Source organism: Plasmodium coatneyi, chromosome 11 (genome assembly GCF_001680005.1).
Source record: "Plasmodium coatneyi strain Hackeri chromosome 11, complete sequence".
In the NCBI taxonomy this organism is placed as follows: Eukaryota; Apicomplexa; class Aconoidasida; order Haemosporida; family Plasmodiidae; genus Plasmodium; species Plasmodium coatneyi.
The window spans coordinates 1182500-1201897 of NC_033566.1; the positions used below are offsets into that span (position 1 = coordinate 1182500).

A 19398-nucleotide genomic window follows, 5' to 3' on the forward strand; every position below is an offset into this window, starting at 1 on the left:
GCGTTCTATGTGATGCTTCTGTGTTGGCTGGTCGCGTATAAAAATGGTGCGCATACGGACGGCCCCGCTTGGCGCAACGGGATAGTATGCCCGCCTCCCCTTGGAGGGAAAAAAAAAAAAAACACTCCACGTGAATGCATATTTGCAAATATGTACATTACCGTTCCTACTTCTGCGTTTCGAAGTGACCATAAGCATCCCATTTATGTGAATTTTACCATAATTACTATTTTTCTTTTTTTTGTTAAGCCAAATTAGGAAGCTTACCCTTCCGCACGAAAACAACGCTCTGACAAAGTTACAAGTTGGGAAGTCATCCCGAAAAGCACAATGCACAGGCGCCTATACAAAGGAGCATCCTCAAACATATAAATGCGTACGCACATACGCGCATAGGTGCATAGGTTCCCTATCAAGGAGCAGCTTACACGAGGAAGGGCCGTTTTCCATCTGCCACGTCACGCAAGCGAAGAAAACCGAAAACCAAAATGGGGAAGGTAAACATAAAGGACTACGGAAACATGTGCAAGTGGTTTAAAAGACTGAGTACAAAGAAATCCATGCCATTGCTACCGGAGAAGAAGGAAGAGAGACTGAAAAAATTTACGAACTTTTCCCTATACCATATAATGGAAAAGTACGAGTTTGTTCCGAACCTACTCCTACAGACGGAGTATATGTACCCGCTTCTGCAGAAGAGCCCCGAGGCTGTACGTCAGTCCTACTTTAACCACTACAAACTTTCTAGCCAGGACAACCGGGCTAAGTAATGACAATCGTGGCAAAGGTAGATGAGCAACCTACACAGAAGGGGTAGCCCGCCATTGATCGTTACCCCAGGTAACCACGCCAGATGGTAAGAAGAGCTGCGCAAGGGATGTGTTGTCCTCCAAAAGAGGTTAGAGCAAACTGCGTTCTGCGTGTTTTTTTTTTTTACAACCTTGTACAGCATGTGGACACAATTATCGCCAAGCATTGCTATCACCTGCTTTGCGCATTTGTCCATGTTTGCACTTTTTTTTTGGTATAAATGAAAAATAGAGGATGTTCCTCAACCAGTTCACCAACTTTTACTGCCACTGAGCTAACCCTTTTGGAGCCATAAAATGGGCAGCGAGGTTTATATACGCGCATCGACGCAAAAAAAAAAAAAAAAAAAATGGCATAAACCTATGGAAATTTTTAAAAATTCGCGTGTCAATCGTGTGTTGATTCATGCTACGCTCATTCACGGCGTAAATTTGATAAGTGAAAATGACGCGGTATAATGAACCAACACACGAATGACACACTAACTATTACTACAAGGGGGGCAAACCAATGGCCCCCTACCGCTACTACAAAGAGGCGGTAACATTTGAACTTCCAATTTGACCATCCGCAGGGACACACATGTGCCTGCAGTGCGGATGCCGGTTTAAGCCCATGGTTTTGCGCTTGGGCAAAAAAGGAAAAAAAAAAAAGAAATAAAGGGAGGGCGCTTCCCCCCCATTGTGACGCTGCGTGAATCAGCGAAGTGGTCACATAGGGAGTGACTCACGTCAGATGTGCCTACGCACTGATGATCGCTTCGTCCCCTTCGGGTGACCCATTCTCATCTGCCGGCTTCTCGTCCCCACCGAGTTCCTTCCCCTGCTGGCCGTCTCCGCCCGACGTGACGCTGGCCAGGAACTCCAAAACTTGCGACTTCTTCTGGTAACTTATATTAATTTTGTACGAATTGGGGTACTTGCTTTTTTGGGGCCAATTAAGAACTATGTCGATAAAATCGCGGATGGCGTAGGACAAATTGAATGTATTGTCGTAGACATTTTTTAAAAAAAACACAAGTGCTATGAAGAAGGAGGAGCAGTAGTAAAACTTGTCCTTCTGGTAAACGTAGAACTTGGGATGGGGTCTTATTCTGAGTTCGTTAATGGTTTCCAATTTTTTGAATAGCAGTCTGATTTTGCTTTCAATCCATCCCTTCCAGGAATTGTATATAAGTTCGTTGGTGGCCATTATCTGGATGTGCAGGAAGTGTTTGTACGTTGCGAATAAATCAAGTGGCTGCAGTATGTTGGTCCATATGCTGCTGCTTGTGTTAGTAGTGGTACTACTGCTAGGAGCGCTGACCGGAGTGACGACCCCGTTGGCTTGATTCATAACAAAGGTGACATTTGCACCTGGATTCATTTCCATATAGTTGATGATGTAGTGAGCCCTTTTAAACTCATCTATGAGGATGCTCCTCGTACAGTAAGTCACATTGTGGGTTGAGTTCATACAAGGGAAGGCAGGAGTAATGATCGGCATGACGTGTAACTTATCTTTGATGTTTTTTTCGGGATCCCATACAGAGAAGTTTCTCAACCCATCTACATGATTGTACTTGTTTATGTTTTGTATAAGGACAGGGTACTTCCAATTCCATATAGAATAGACCCTAAAAAATTTACATATCAATTGGCTAACATTATAATTAGGATAAAGCTGGCAAATTTTGGCTGTCAGTAATGCCCATGAAATTCCTCCAAGGAAGCCTAAAATGTTGCTGTAAATTCCTCTGCTTTTTGCCCATAGTTTGATGTACCGTAGGGTGTTTCTAAAATGGTCCTTGTTTGGCACGGAGGCTAATATCAAGTCAGCTACTCTTATACCGTTGAGCGACCTTACCGTCACTTCGTCTAGATTTTTTAAAATAAAATCATTGTCTAGTGAGTAATAACAATCTTTTAATGTTCTGTATGGCAAGGTTGCTAACAGCAAGTCGATGTCCACATCATCATACATGAATTGAATTATGGGAGTGTAAGTCTCCGGAAGAGCCTGCAACTTGCGCACATTTTTATCCTGTTGTAATTTTAAGTAAAATTCATTAAAAAATATTTCCCTCGTTATATTTTGAGGTGCTAAAAAAATACAATCGATGTCACTATTAGGGGTTATAACTCCTAATCGGTAGGAACCAAATGTGTACAAATTCCCGTGTATATGTTTTGCGTCTTCTTCATTTATCCCTTGACTTATTGATATTTCCACAACAAATTCGTGGAATAATTTGTTAATCATTCCTAGTACCCTTTCCCTCTTCTTTAATGCATGTTCCGTTTCGTACAGATTGTAGCTTTTTAACAACTCTACCACGTCATTTCCTTTTTTTAAATCTTCCTCCGTGGGGTAATTAAGCGAAATTGGATCTGACACTCCGTACTTGTACTTTTTGTTTAATTCTCCTTCCATGCCCGATTCGTTATTTATTATTTCTCTCCTACCTCGGAAGGAGGTGTCTTTCCTACCCATTCCTCCTCTTCCTCCTCTTCCTCCTCCTTCCTCCTCCAGACTTTTACTCAAAGCACATTCTATGTTGTAATTCAGGTAGGTGTCTTCATTTTCTTCTTTTATGTCAGTTAGCTGCAAAAAATCCTCAATCGATTCTTTGCTCCGCAGGATGAAGTTGCTGCACTCCAGCAGGTTTTCGCTTTCGTAGACGGTATGCATTGGGGCGGCTTCGCAGGCGATCTGTCTAGGTGGTTTATCCAGGCGGTATAATCGATATATCTGAGCGGTCTATATGCACAGCTCTGCGTCCACGTTGGGGTGGGACGACAAAAAGGGTGAACTAATAAAAAATACGTAAAAAAAGGGGTCTCAACCGGGGGGGGGGTAGAGAATAAGCGCCACGTTAAAAATCAAAAGTGGGCCAAAAAAGGGGGAAAAAAAACTCCCACAGTTTAGCTACAAAAAGCTAAAGTTCACTGAAAAGTGAATGTGGAGGACTAAAAAGAGTTTGAAAAAGGTCCACAAGGTAAAACACATATAAACATAAAAACAAAGGCAAACACTCGAACGAATTCGTGCAGAGGGGTTGAAATGAAGATGAGCGTGCTTGAATTCACTGAGCAAATTGCATAGTACAAATGGGCAGATAAATGTAACGCAAAAAAGGGGCGACTCTTCCGAGGTGGAGGGGGAAGCAGCCGCGCGTTCACATGGTTAGATGGTTGGATGGCTAAAATGATTGGTGAATCACGCAAAAAGGTTACGTACGTGTATGGGGAACACTGCATAATAGCAGCATGCGCAGAGAAGCTCGTCCACACACTTATCTACATGTGTGCATACAATAAACAGACGTGACGTTTAACCACGCAGGTTAGGACGAAACCCTTGCTAACGGCGAGCGATTGGCGGGTAAATTAAAAAATTAAATAAAAAATAAAATATATAAATAAATACAAAATGAACAAAAAATAAAATGGGCGAAGGGGGAAACTTCAGAAGCAACGATCGGCATACGTGCCATGCGTCATTCGAAAGCGCAGCGGCCGAGATAGGAACAGCGCCTACTGATGTTGGTCCCCCCCAAAAAAAGCGCATAAACGTGTACATAAGCGTGCATAGGTACGTGGATGCATATATATATATGTGCATGTCCACATATAGGTACATGTGAAGATGCACATTACGATGGGTGTATAGCGCACGTGGCAAAAAAAATAAGAAGCCGCACAGTTTTTCCTTCTGCAAAATGTGCAGCTTTCACGTACATGCAGGCCGTACGTATGAGCATATTACTTAAAAGCGTATGTACATGCAGGCGAACGGCATATACGTGCCCGTACGTATAAAAAACGAAAAGATAAATCATGAAAACAAAAAAAGTTTTATCTTTGCATGTGTGGGGGATGTATAAGGCAGGGGTAGGCGAAAGCTCGCAAAGGAAATTATCCAGAACCTAAGGTAAGCATTACGTGCATGTATGAACTGCGCATTATGGATGTACCACACAGGGAAGGTGTTCTATGCTGTTCAGAGGAGGGGCGCCTAAACGGATCTGCTACAGCAACCGACAAAGCTCATCAAACTGCATTTTCCGATGGGGGGAAACGAGCATGCATGTGTTCTAAACCACCCCAGGAATAATATTTCCCTCGCGTCGTTGTGTCCACACATAACGTTATGGCTTATATATTTCCGCTAATTGGGTTAAACTAATTTTCCTCTCCTAAGGTGGGGGAAGGTAAAATATATGTCAGTATATATGTTTTGCCACTTGGTACAATCATTACTTCATGTAGGACCAAAATAGTGAGCTGCGCTTAATTAAAAGTTCCACACAATATATTACGTATTGCTGTGCATGCCGATATATGGTAGGTGTTTTTCTTCCCTTCCAAAATGTTTATTGTGCTACGTAATGCATGCACGCAAAAATGTAATAATATATAATATGGGTGCCATTTACAGGTACGCACATACGCGTAAACAGCGTTTGCAAAGTCGTGGACGCAAGGTAAGGGGAATTATATAGGGCGGACGTTAGAGCGCAGCCCTCCTTCTTATCTACTTAGCAGTGGGGGGACTGTACGGTACAAAAAAAATATTTGCATCTGCTACATCTATCTTATTTGCCGTGCTCTTTTGGGTGAACTTTATCGCCTTCGCTTTCTTTGCCGTTGGATACGCATTGTGAGGAAACGTCACCGTCGCGCTTTTTTTTCCTTTTCAGTTTGGTTCGTCAGCTTAGGCCCAACGGGGAAAAGAATCACGTGCTTTATATGTGAGCATAGGCATTTTCCGTAGCATCTGCATGTATAAGTACGCGTACGCATTTTTGCGAATGTACAGGTACGTATTTTCCCATTTGCCCGTCATTTTGCTTCTGAGCACCGGTAGGTGATTTACCTCTACGAATTTTTTTGTGCAAAAAAAGTACATGCACGCGAAGCATGCAAGATGTATGCGTAGGAAGTGCCTAACGCATGCGCAGTATGTACACGGGGCGTGCCAAACCGCTCTGCACAGAATGAGGGGCCATGTTTTTTTTGGCGCACGGTGCACGTGCTTTACCTCAACTTAGCAAATTAACATTTCCTTTTTTTCTAAAAAAGAATAATTCGTACAGGTCCATTTATGCCAATTTTTACATGATGCAAAATGAAACCCGTGTAACCGATTCATGATAATTGGGTGTTCCTGTGATCATCCTTCTTGAAATGGTACCATTGTGTTGTATATTTTATCGCATATACAGCGTATGCGTAGCTAGCAAAATTGCCCACCTGCGATGCTACTTAGCAGGGTACTGTACTGCAACTTCTGATGGATTAGAAAATATTGTCGACGCAGTTCGATTTTGTTTAATGGTGCCTTCTGGCTAAGGAGTAACCAAGCACTCCACGATATGGGGCATATATACGTCCACCCACAAACGGAAATTGTAAAATGTAAAAGGGGGGTTGGTGAACAGTTTGCATTTTTCTTTCTCATGAGGAGTGAAAATAAAAAAAAAAAAAATAACATTGTGTTGATGAGGGTACATATGGAGAAGTGTGCCGTATGCACAGGTACACTAACGTAAAAAATGGCTGACATAAAAATAGATGAACGGTTGACTGCCCAACTCCGCGCAGAGATTGCACACGTGTCCATGTCACAGAAAATACGGGAGCACCTTGAAAAGTCTAAAGCGCCCTGCGTCAACTTCCTCATCACGTAAACGGTGTATATTCTGTTCGATATATTTCCCCTTGTTGACAGCCAAGTAATTTGACAAAAGGGAAAAGAAAAAAATGCGATTGACATTCTGAAATAAGCAACTAGGGAACATCCCCAAACGCACATTACAGTAATTAATAACTATGAAGGCCATGTAATTTAAGCTTAAGAAATAGTAGGAGGCCCATATGGCATAGTCAGCCATACCCATGGAAATAACTGAGGCTACTAAAAAGAGGAAGGTATACAGGTAGTGAAGATTGTTGGTAAAATAGTAACTACCTACTTGTAAACCCAAATAGTAAGCGGAGAAAAAAGAAAAAAGCAGAGAATGGAATTTTATGTGGTACTTCAAAATTATATTATATTCCAAATAATTTGAGGAGGCTACTAGGAAGAAGGTTAAAAGAACAGAAAAGCTAGCCACCACAGCGAAAAATATTTTAGAGGTCTTGGTAAATATTAAGCGGCTCTGTCCAAAATAGTTATTTACACGGTTTATGTGAAATTTGTTCAAATGGTAAAAGAAATCACTCGATATGGTTTTCATTTTTTTTTCTTTATTCATCAATTTAAGGACAATGTGGTTGTAAAGTAATTTGTCGTTGAGGAAAAAGGGGGAACTCCTTTTTGTAGCTTCTTCCGCTATGCCTATTTTGCTGCTATATGTGTGTTCTCCATCTTCACGTAAAACCGTTTGTTTAATTTTGTTCCCATTCGAGATGTCATGTCTGATGAAGTTTTTACAAATTACAGTTGCTCGGAGGTCGTTGCCCCTCATCAGTTGGTCGACTTTCCTGTTAAGGTTGAGGCCTTCCTCCGCATAATGCTGGTAGGTTCTCGGAGAGGAATGGCTGACATACGGCGGTGAGAGCCTGGCGCCCCCGGCTGCTAGAAATTTCACTTTGGGCAACCTCATTTGGGCAAATTAACGCATCCCCGTTCGATGTTACGCAAGGTTGAGGTCGTACCCCACGAGGTGCTGCTTCGATTGATAGATGGAAGAGGGGGGCACTTCCGAAATGTACACACATATGTGCACACGACTTGGACGCATAAATATAGGGGCGCCTAATACATCTGTGTGACCACCCGCCTACATATTTTTTCCTTTTTTTGCTCACGAAAATATGCCCCACTCATGTTAACTATTTTTCCCGTGTATACAAAACAAAACCTACTGTGCGTGCTTGCTATGCACATGCCACGGGGATGACACAGCGCTGTAGTTGGCTTCGTCCACAGGAACAATATTCCCCCTTACTGCTTTCATTTTGTGGCAGCAAATGGGTGAACATTGATCGAAGGTTCTCTCGTTTATTCGCTTCCCCAAGGGTGTGGCTCTCCACTTTTCGATCTGCAGGTACACATAAGAAAAAGCGTGCACTTACACGTGTATATTTTTTTCTGTCCTTCAGGGCATGCCCCCTCTACAACAACTTCCATCCAGAAGTGCGCTCATCGCAAGTGTACACAACACAGCTGCCCAATTTTCTCCATCCAACATTTCTCCATACGTGCGGGCGCGTACACATTTTGGCTGCTAACAAATGGGCCACAATTCGTTCAGCCCATTTTGCTTTCTTATGAACAATCCAGTAAAAATGCAATTTTCCTCGGCCACCCAGAGAAAAAAAAAAAAATTATGCACAATGTTCATACCATTTAGTTTTTTTTTTCTCTCTTCATAATTTCACGAAATTTCTTTTTTTTTTTTTTTTTTTTTTTTCGCTTCTCCAAACCTGCGCCTAAAATTGATAGAACCAGATGTCACAATGTCGCGTTTCGCGGGGTGCTGTCACTGCGTAGGCGTAGATGCGTAGAAGAAATGTAAAAAGAAAAACATACATATAGGATGAACATATAACACGTAAATAAATATATAAATGGATGTAGAAATATTTTCGCGTTTATGTGAATTTGTTGGCAATTTTTTTTCCGCTGAAAGGTTGCATTTTTCGCAACACTCAGTTCATCGTGAATAAAAACGCCTGTTTTGAACGCATCCGGCCCTCTCCAATTTTACGTTTAACATAAACGCAAGGCAAAGTTGGCCACAAGAGTCATATACATAAGTACGTACATATAAAAGTGCGTACATGAGTAAGTACGCATATACATGTACGTATACGTGCGAAGGTAAATCGTTTGGTACGGCCGACCAGCCATGCTGAGGTGAAATTGCCCCACCGTACTTTTCCACGAAAGGGTGGAACTATGACCGCGCGTATAATTAAGTTAGGCGTTAAGCGAAGAAGAAAGCTGTACGGGCCACATACCACAGTCCTCCATAATATTATTCCAGCACGCAATTACATTGTCATGACTTTTGACAGAAAGCATGCACAGCGGTAATCTCACCGACAGATGTGTACGTAAACATAAACAGGACGTTTTGTTTTACTCTTGACCGTACTTGCAGAGCGCGTAATTAGTACATCGTGCTACAGTTGCAGGAGCTGTCTTTTCTTTTCCTTTTTTTTACCTTTCCCCCCCATATTTGCACAAAATTATAAATGAAAAAAGCATGACTCTTGTTACGATATTGTCCATTTTGTTGATTTTAAATTTATTTGAAGTAAGTTCGGTGGGGGGCAGTTACACGGAGAACCAAAATGAGGAACCATGTCGATACATCAGCGTGTTCAGAAAACCCCTGTGTTATAGATGCTACATATTTAAGCCTAGGAGCGACAATGGCATCAAGTGCTGCCAATACTACCTTCAAAAACGAAAGGAGGAAAAAATGGAAAAGCTATATTCCCTGCAGGATATTATGAAGAACACCCTGAACGAAAAGGACATGGATGACATTAAGAATTTATTTCCATTGTTCAACGAAAAATTATTAAAAATAAATAATAGTTATAAATCTGGAGGTCCAAACAAGGGAAACAAAATCTTTACCGACATTGACGATTTGGAAATCGAGTTCAACAATAAACACTTCAACCTGAAGGACATAAAGGTTAACATTTTAAGTGGAAGCAGCAGTAGCGAGGAAAAGAACAATACGGAAGAGGAGAACTATTACAATATCATAAAAGGGGAAAGTAATTTTATTAAGAAAAAGGATGAACTATTACAGAACAGTCCATTTCACGATGCAAAATGCTTCAAATCTATACATGGGTATAATTGCGGAAGGAAAAGACACAGAGAACATAGGGAAGAAAATGCTGATGTGGATGAAGAATTGGATTACGATTTGGCTGAGTCCATTGGTGAAGCGGAATACTATGCAAGAATGAATCACCTGAATAAGGCACACCAAGGGGGTCATGGAGGAGCTTCAAGTGCAGAGGGTAATGAACATGCTAAGGGAAAGAGTGACCATGATTATTACGACAATGAATATTATGATAGTAAATACGGAACAAATCATTACAGTGATAGTAGCAACTCTCCAAGCTCCTCTATTTTTTCTTTGTCCAAAAAATTTTACCTATTGGATAGGTTGTCTAAGAACCCCAGAAAAGTTGTACAGAAATATATCGAGTTTAAAGAACACCTATCCGGATCAGGGGACAAATTAGATGACTTCCTGGACAATGAGTACTACAACACGACGGAAACGATAAACAACGTTTTGGCCGACGATATTCAGAAGACCGTTCAGTATGATGAGAAGGGAGACGAGAGCAGCAACAACAGTGGTAGGGGATTCTTCTCCTCCATGTTCCGGGACTTTATTTCGCTCTTTTACTTCCCGCAGAAGAATGTGGAGTTGTAGCGGCAGAATTGGTACAATGACGAACTTGGTATAAGCGCATTCCTGCGATCGATATACTGTCGTAATCGTGGCTGCGGCACACAACAGTGCACCCCCGTTTTTGCTTTCCCCCCACAGGGGCACTCACATTATGCGTTTTTCCGTTAATCTTCCGCGATTTTGACGTGAAAAATTTTTTTCCTTTTTGGAATACTTTCCTAGGTTATTTTGCTTCCCAATTTGTAATTTTTTTTGAGTCATTTTTGTGTATTTAACTGTGCAGAATTTGTGGCAACCGATTTTTTTTTTTTTTTTTTAAATATCCACTTTCGCGTACCGCACGGCGCGCCCAAGTGTGGCGTCTTATTTGACTTACGATTGGCACACGTGTGACGCTCAGTTGTCACGCAGGTGGCGTTCCATTTTGCTTGTAATTAATGTGCACCTACCCAACCTAATTAAAAAAAAAAAACTGCCCCAATTTTGAACCAACCGATGAATGTATGCTACCGCGTTGTTAGGAATGACTTGTTTTTACGACCACATCGGTGATTGCAAAGGTGTGGGGGAAGGTCCAAGGGTGGGGGAAAAAAAAATAATAAAAGTACACACAGAGCAACACAGAAGAAGAAGTTAGATCATGTTAGGTAATTAGGCTACCCCTCTCAAAATGGACACGTGACAGTATACCCATTTTTAGTACCTCCTTTTTCCGATACAAAATGTACAAATGTGAATACAATTTAAGTGGCTCGACATTTTAGTGTTGAGAAAGGGTGAAAGATCGTTTTCGCGCCAGACGGCACGAACAACTTCGACACAGAAAGGCAAACAGAACGGGGCGTTTTAAAAAAATGAATTTCCTGAATGAGCAAAGGGGAAACCGCGATGGCAGTCTGCGTGGCTGCTGTAAATAACGAATTAGGACTTTTCCGACCCATCAGCGCGAGCTTCATTCCATGGCGTGTGCAACAATTTAGAAAAAAATGTTATCACGTCCGTAAGAATGCAAGATATATACGCTACACTTATGTATGTAAATATTTATGTGTTCTTTTTTTTTTTCTTTTTTTTTTTTTCACACCCTGCTAGCCATTCGCTGACGAACGGATTAATACTCATGTGTGACCAGCGCAAGGAACCCCACCCCCCAAGGAGTGGTAACATTGTTGCATTGCAAGCTGAATGGAACAGATGAACAGGAGCGGAACATTCCCCTTTGGAAAAGAGAAAAAAATGAGATGATTCGTTGAAAATGAATAAATTGTCACAACGAAGGAGGAAAGGAAAAAATGAGAGGAAAAGAAATTGCCCATTCGTGCGCGTGCCATTTCGCCCCTAGCTCTGTCGATGCGTATGCATACACATATAAGGACAAATGGACGATAAAATGAAAAAATGAAATTGTTCTCCTTTTTAAAACGAAGTCACAGACATTTGGGAATACACAGGAACGTCCACAATGGCTCGTACATATGCAGGAGCAACGTCAGATTTTTTCACACTATAAATTACGCGCACTTGGCGAATTTGGTCAGCAGAAAAAGAAGCAATTCGGACGAAGCGAGTTCGCTGCATGCTCTGCTCAGCACTTTGTCGAAACGAAGGCAAAGCGAAAATAGCCATTACAGTGCAGTTAACAGTCACAAGGGGCACACCTACCACATCGGAGCAGATCACTATCAATACAAGAACATTTTAACAAGGTGGAAAGAGCTAGTCAAGATATACATAAGCTGGTTCCCAGAAATTACCGAAGACAAATATAAGTCGAAATGTTTTTCCCTACCCACCTATTTGGTCATCCACGTGGTGATACCCGGTAGTGACATAGCTCAGATAGACACATTGCAACAATTTGAAGAATTCAATTTTGACACCCTCCTAAAAAGTATTTATCGAAAGGGGGCACACATATCTGATAGGGACCTCCACAAGTATCTTCCCGAAGGGGCAGATCACTCTGTTTACAATGCAGAAGGGGGAAGCTCACCAAATGGAGGTGAAAGTATTGATGAGGAAGGAACTCACAGTTTAGAAGAAGACAACAAAGGGGAAGATCCAAATAGTGCCAAAAATAAGTCCACCAAGAAAAAAAAAAAAAATGACAATTCGGATAGTTACGATGTACACTACGTTATTGGTAGAAATATCGGCGATGCGTACAACAGAGTAGAAAGCGTTATAACTAAGGCGGATGTTTCTGAACTGGGGGTACAAGTGCAGGATCGAACCGATCAAAGTGATGAAGCGGAGGCAGGAGGCGAAAGGAACTACTTCTTCTCTCTTAACTTGCTTGAACTGAAAGGTAACGAGGCGGACAGGGAAATACTAAGTCGATGTATGAGGGGGGATTTTACAGAGACAGTTGACCCCATGGCGAAATCTGAACCCAATGGTGACCACCACCCCCATCCTTTTCTCTTCGTCGTATACGACTATAAAACTCTAATTCACATATTTAATAACGTCAAATTGGAAATGCCAAACATCGCCAGCGTCTTCGATGTCTATATTTTGAGTTCCCTATTGCAGCTAGTCCAGAGGGGGGAGAAGCTTCAAAATGTGTTTAGTGCATATGCAACGCTGTCTGGGGGAAATATACTGTCGATGCTAAACAGTACGTCCGTTTTGGAGCTACCCACTGTTGAGTCCACGAGGAAATGTCACTTTGCCATTATGCCACCCGAATTTTCGGACATCATTTCTGGGAAATATGGTATTTTCGGGTGGGGCAAGTACCAGAAGATGAAAATAAAGCAAGAAAGGAAGAAAAAGGGAGTCAGCGCTGGACAAAAGAAGGGGAAGGATAACCGTGGCATTTCGGAGGGTGACTCTCATGATGGTGCCACTTCCACCCTCCCCAGTGCAGCACAACAAACCAGCAGGGTGAGACAGAACCATTTCAGCTTCACTCGCGTACAAGTGAGCGACCAAAGGAGCATTAAAAAATTGTCCTTCGGAAATAAAAGGAGTCTGTACGAAATAACGGAGGAAGATATGATCAGCTACTGTGTATCGAGAAATTGCTGCATGATGGTACTCTTCCATTTTTTGATGGACATATTTGCAAAGAATTTAAACTTGTTAAATATTTACGTCAAAATTGAGCAGCCACTCATCCTCTGTATTAGCGAAATTGAAAGGAGAGGCATTTTTTTAAACCGGAAGAAAATTGAGGAAATTCACCAAAGTTGTAGTAACCCCTTAGTGTATAAGGAAGAGATAGAACACCTCTGTCAGTGTAACATCAATTTGAATTCATCCAAGCAGGTTGCATCCCTCATATATGGACACTTGCTCGATCTTACTGTGAGCCCTAACGTGGAGGTAGTCACGAAGACTGGAGACGCAGTGCCTCATGCAGAAAGTGTAAATTATGATTATACGGTTGGAAGGAACAAGGGTGGTGAACCGTTAAGTCACATATATGATGAGTTTTACCAGACGGAAGGGACATTTGAGCGTGAGAAGGAAAACAGAGGGGTGGACGCAACAGGTTCACAGTTGCAATCTTACGGAGGCACGAACAAAGAAGATACGATGAGGAGAGGAGCCAAGTTAGAGAAGAGTAACTTACTAAAAAACACCATTACGAATGGTAACTACTCCGGTTCTGTGACAGAGCCGTCTTTGGTTATTTCTAAATCGGAGGAAACGAAGCCATTCCCCCAATTTAACAACACCATTAACGAAATGAGAAGAAGCAAAAGTCTGCAAACGAACAACAAAACGCTCAAATTAATTGTGGACGAAATTGAACGAAATGAACTTATTACAGAAAAGGAAAAGGAAAAAATAAAAAAAATTATCAGCAATGTGAAACTGTACAGGGAGTCCAAGAAGCTCTTTCAGAATTATATAGAAAATTTACCCAAGTTTATACAGAAGGAGACAAATAAGATTCACTGTAACTTCAATCAGATAGGGGCGTCTACAGGTCGGCTCTCTTGCGAGCACCCCAACTTGCAGAACATCCACTCGAGGTTCCGCTGCGCGGTATCACTCAAGAGGGGGGGTGTCGACAGCGGCGAGGTGGGCAGCACCGACATAGAAAAGGACAAGCTGATGACGGCAGGAGATCCACCCGGAGAAATGTTAACCTGTGAAATGTCCCCCCACGAAGGTGCCCCCCCCGATGGCGAAAACCTCATCACCTTCGACTACAAGCAGATGGAATTGTTCGTCATGGCGTACCTCAGCTTCGACGTGCAGTTACTGAAGATGCTGCAGAGCGGCGACGTCTTCGTTGAGACGGCGAAGGTACTATTTAACACAACACAAGTGACGAGCGAGCTGAGGAGAATGACCAAAACGGTCATCTATGGGATTCTATACGGGCAGACTGAAAATGGATTGGCTAAGAGCCTCCTGATAAGCGAAGGAATGGCAAGTAACTTAATTTCGAATTTCTTTCAGGTTTTCCCCAACGTGTACAAATTTATGGAAATGCAGAAAATTTTGCTCAAGCATATGAATAGAGTATACACGTTAATCGGGCGCAAGAGGGTAATTGAACCCACCGTAAAAAACAAGTATCGCATAAGTATGAACACGCCGATTCAGGGGTGCGCGGCGGACGTCATGAAGTTCGCCCTGCTGTCTTGCTTCCGCATCATGGAACATGGGCGTGGGCGCCATGGCTTCAGCGATTTCGACGGTGTACATGGACCACATAGAGAGCACAACGTACACCCCACCTACCGCTGGCCGCAGGACGAACGCCTGTTAGAAATGAACAACGTGAGTGCAAACCTCCTGGAGGAAAACAAGCCATTCCTAGGAGCAACCAAATTAGTTTTGCAAGTGCACGATGAATTGTTATTTGAAAGCACCAGAAGAGCCACGGCTTCGATCATTCGACTCTTCAGCCCCATCCTAGAAAAGGCCTTCTACAATTTAATTCACTACACAAATGCGTGCGATAGGTTGGTTCTGCTTTACGATTACATGCATGATCATATTTCTGTGCAGACATATATACATTATCTGCAGCTATCTAATAATGGCCAGACGTGGGATTCCTACTCCTGTGGGCCAAAAGATAGGTACTATAATTCGTCCAACAAATTAAATTCAATTTTTGAAGAATTCAATTTTACGTTACCGATTAAGGTAGAAACGGGGGACTACTACAAGGAATTTTCTTAATATATATGTGTGCCATTTATGGGGGGGATGCCAACTGGCAAACTCCAAATTATTTTTCTCGCGATTGGCGCTTCTTTTCCTTTTTTTTAGGGGGGTCCCGCGAACTAGCGCGGCGCACGCGTAGAGCGTTCTTACATACGTATCAACCTGTTTACACACATAGTCGCAAAAAAATTAAATGACCTGTTTGTGCTTTTTTTAAGTCATTTTTTGTTGCCCACTTCTTTTGTGGCTAGACACGCATAAAGCAAAAGGAACAACAAAAAAGAGGAAAAAAAAAAAAAAAAGGAAAAATTTTTGTATGACCTGTTCAGATAATTTTCCGCATTTTTCGCGCCTCTCTTTTTTTTTTTTTTTTTTCTTACATTTGTGTGTTTAAATGAACCACAAAAGGAGAGAATACTCCTAACGCGGATGAGGAAAAAGGTCCTGACATTTTTGGAAAAATATTTGAGTATTTAAAAAAAAAAAAAAGGAAAAAAGAATTATGGAGTTAAAAATCTGCAACAAAAAAAAATTTAACATTGGATCGTCAATAAAAAAAATTATCCAAACAAATCAAAATGAAGTGAAAAAAATATATTTTTTTCACTTCCACTAATATTGATTACACATTGAACATGTAAACACTTTCATACAACACAAAAAAAAAAAAAAAAGAGGGAAGAACGCAATCGTAAGGAAGAAAATTATTAAATATAGTGCTTTATATGATAATTTCTGTTCTCACTGTTTGTCACACTGACACCTGCAATGATTATGACAAAGTGTTTTGTAATAGTCCATCCAAATAAATCTTTTTATCACGCACACATGTTTTCTCTTCCATTTCACACACATTCCTCAAACAACAGACCACCAATATGCCAAGGGATTAGCATCCACAATTTGACAGCTAAACGATTTTTTCGGTAGGAATTTTGATGGAGTTGCTGCTCCGATAGTGCTCGGACATTAGAGCATGGATCGTTTCCTTTGCGTTTGACACTCCCCGTACCTAATTCGTTCTGTTGCTGCTTCCCTCTTAAGTCCTAGTATTTTTTGTGATCTCCCTTTCACATATTTCCTTCGCTCCTACTACTACTTCCACTGCTCTCCTTCCTGATTCCATTTAATATTAAATATTATTCATTTGCACATTTATAAAAATTTTTTTTTTAAGCATTGCACAGTTTCTATGGTAATTTTCCTTATATCAGTATATGCTACTTATAATTTGAAGGGAAGGACATTCATTCAAATTGTACGCACATGCATGAAATTTCTTTTTTATGCATTTCATAATTCCTTTATGGTAATACATTCAAAATTTTTGAAATTACGATAGTTTGAGTGGAACACATTACATACACTATTTATAATTTGAAGGGAAGGGGAAGGGTAGGACATTACATTGCATGCACAATGTACAATTCATAATATATGTTCTATACTATTTATAATTTTGCAGGTAGGAGACATTACGTTGCATGATAACCAATATTATTTCTTCTCTGTTGCCTCTGTGGTTGTTGCCTTTGTTGTCTTTGTTGTGATCGTTGTTCTTGCCTTCGTTTTTGTTTCCCCATTCTATCATTATTATTTGCCCTTCTTCTGAGTGGTTCATTATAGATGGTAGAATTGTCTGTCGAATCTGCAGTTGTAGAAAAATACTCTGTTGTAGAAGCTATTGTTGAGGCATTGTCTGTTCGAGTATCGAAGTTGCGTTTGCCGAATGTTTTCTTTCTGTTCCTTCCTGCAATGCTCCTGCCTCCAAAGGAGCTTTTTATCCCTTTGAATAATGAAGTGTACTGTACAGAAAAAAAGAATAGGGAAAACAAAGAGCAATGGTGAAGGGTGAGAATATGTGTTATATGTATTCCCCACATATATATAACATACACAGCACAGTTCAATTAATGTATGTGTGTGTATGTATGTATGCATGTATATACATACTTTCTTAAATAGAGAACACACAAACAAAAAAAAAAAATAGTAAGTAATGAATATGTTATTATTTATATACTTTTAAGTGAGGAATGAGGTAATTACAATTATAATTATAAGTGTAATTATAATTTTAATTGTAATGGTAATTATAATTGTTGTAATTATAACTGTTGTTATTGTAATTATAATTGTAATTACTTTATACAAAAGATAGGTGATGAATGGTAGTCCAATTAATGGAATTGTAGAGGACAAAGCAGCGGGAAGTGCTGCTTTTGTGGTTGGTGCAAAATTCAATTGTAACTTAACGTCTTTATAAACTTTAACTTCCTGTCCAAGTGTTTGCTGTTCTTTATATTCTGCGCCCTTTGTTAAGGTCAGTGGGTTCTGATTATTCCTTATATCATATTTGTCATTGAATTCTCTACAATATAGGTCATTTTTGTTTTTGCAGTCTTTACGTACAGCATCAAATGCTTCTTTAGCTGATTGTAGGTGTTGGTAATAACCACTATCACAGGAGTTGTCAACCGAGGCTAATTTTTTCTTTATACCTTCGTAGTCGAAGGTGAAATCAAACACCGTTTTGCGGTGATTGAACAATTCCTTGTTGATGGTAGATGGGTTGTTAGTGTCTGTGTATGGAAGTGCACAATTGTCCTCAACATCGAATTGTGAAAGTGCCTCATAAATTTTTTTCATAACGTTTAAAAAAATAGTACTATCTGTCACCTTACTCCACACCTGATTTCCTAACCAGTAGTAGAGAAAATGACAAAGGAATTTATTGAACAGTTTGTCCATTTCTTCGTCCGATTCGTCCGCCCCTTCATCTTCGTCCGGTCCGCGGGGTCGCTCCGGAAGCCCAGGCACTTGCCCTAATGCCTGCGTGTCGGTTGCTGATGCTTGTGTTGCTTCCGTCTTCTTCTTGTAAGAGACATAACAGAGGGCATCTACAATTTTGTCGACTTCACTTGCAATTTGAGTACATGAATTTAATGTGGTTTTTGCCTTCTCCTTTAGCGTTTTCTCCGGATCAAAACTTTGACAGCTGGCGCTAGCCGTTGTGGTGGCGCCCCCCCCACCGACGACTCCATCGACGTGCAGGTAGAAACGTGTCCATGAATCTCTCAGTTCCCAGTTTCCTGCCTACAGACGTGATGGTTGGGCATAGAAATCGTACACATACATATATATACATATATGTTTTCTACATATATTATTTCATTCTTATAAACTTTTATTTTTATTTTTTTACTTTTATTATATGAGGTGAGCAAATTATTACTCATTCAATATTTATGCAAATGCATTATTCGAATAGTGTACATACAATATTATTCGCTTAATACTTATGTATGTACACTTTAAACAGAGAAAGTAACCGGTATGAATGATGTTCCCTGTGTTGGTTTTGCCATTTTCCTTATATGCTTTTGCATATAACGAAATTAAATTTAGAGATGTTGTTCATATAGGTTCGTAAAGAATAAATAGGTGCAGAATATTTTTGCTCCCCTCCCAATAAGGATTTTAGCAGAAGGAAGTATCTAACAAAGAAGTTCTCCCTACTTCACAATAATAATAATACACATTGCACAATTCTCAGAACAATGATAATAAATTACATACATGCATTAAATTATCGTATGTATGTAATTAAAGTAGAGGTACAAATAAATATGTTAAAATAACAGAATAAAGGGGAAAAATTAAAAATTTCCACACATCCCCTATGCATTTACTATAGTATTATTCGATATGTTCCCCTCTAAGGTGATTATTCGTAACGTTATGTTGTTTCTGAAACACCCCCTCTCTATTATATTCATATAGGTGTTAAATTTCTTTCTTCTGAGGAAATATTTTAATATTCCCTATTAATATCTTCTCCCTTGATATTTAAAAGGATTATTGAAATTTTCTAGCAAACATAGTGTAGTATACTTCATCTGCACAAAACATTCTTCCTCCTTCCATCCCTGCTACATGCGCACATATCTATTCATAATAGATAAATGGACCGCACGCTCATAAGGAGAACGAAGGAAAGTACAGTACAGGGAGTTATATAAACATTAAATAAAGAAATATACGCATACCCACAGTAGCATTTTCCATTA

The 19398-nt window shown here is 40.4% G+C and overlaps 5 protein-coding genes across 5 annotated transcripts; 3 read left to right on the top strand and 2 right to left on the bottom strand.

Annotated features, from left to right (window-relative positions):
* Positions 1-488: 488 nt before the first annotated feature.
* Positions 489-770, top strand: PCOAH_00034270 (Uncharacterized protein; the record flags this gene model as incomplete). Its single annotated transcript, XM_020060221.1, has 1 exon — positions 489-770. One exon carries the CDS (start codon positions 489-491, stop codon positions 768-770), a length of 282 nt encoding a protein of 93 aa, XP_019915628.1.
* Positions 771-1551: 781 nt separating this feature from the next.
* On the bottom strand, positions 1552-3480 carry PCOAH_00034280 (the record flags this gene model as incomplete). The annotated part of the gene is made up of 1 exon (XM_020060222.1): positions 1552-3480. One exon carries the CDS (start codon positions 3478-3480, stop codon positions 1552-1554), a length of 1929 nt encoding a protein of 642 aa, XP_019915859.1.
* Positions 3481-6415: 2935 nt separating this feature from the next.
* On the bottom strand, positions 6416-7399 carry PCOAH_00034290 (Uncharacterized protein; the record flags this gene model as incomplete). The annotated part of the gene is made up of 1 exon (XM_020060223.1): positions 6416-7399. One exon carries the CDS (start codon positions 7397-7399, stop codon positions 6416-6418), a length of 984 nt encoding a protein of 327 aa, XP_019915704.1.
* Positions 7400-9007: 1608 nt separating this feature from the next.
* On the top strand, positions 9008-10213 carry PCOAH_00034300 (Uncharacterized protein; the record flags this gene model as incomplete). Its single annotated transcript, XM_020060224.1, has 1 exon — positions 9008-10213. One exon carries the CDS (start codon positions 9008-9010, stop codon positions 10211-10213), a length of 1206 nt encoding a protein of 401 aa, XP_019915617.1.
* Positions 10214-11590: 1377 nt separating this feature from the next.
* PCOAH_00034310 (DNA polymerase I) lies at positions 11591-15343 on the top strand (the record flags this gene model as incomplete). Its single annotated transcript, XM_020060225.1, has 1 exon — positions 11591-15343. The coding sequence occupies one exon, from the start codon at positions 11591-11593 to the stop codon at positions 15341-15343; it is 3753 nt and encodes a 1250-aa protein (XP_019915763.1).
* Positions 15344-19398: the final 4055 nt, after the last annotated feature.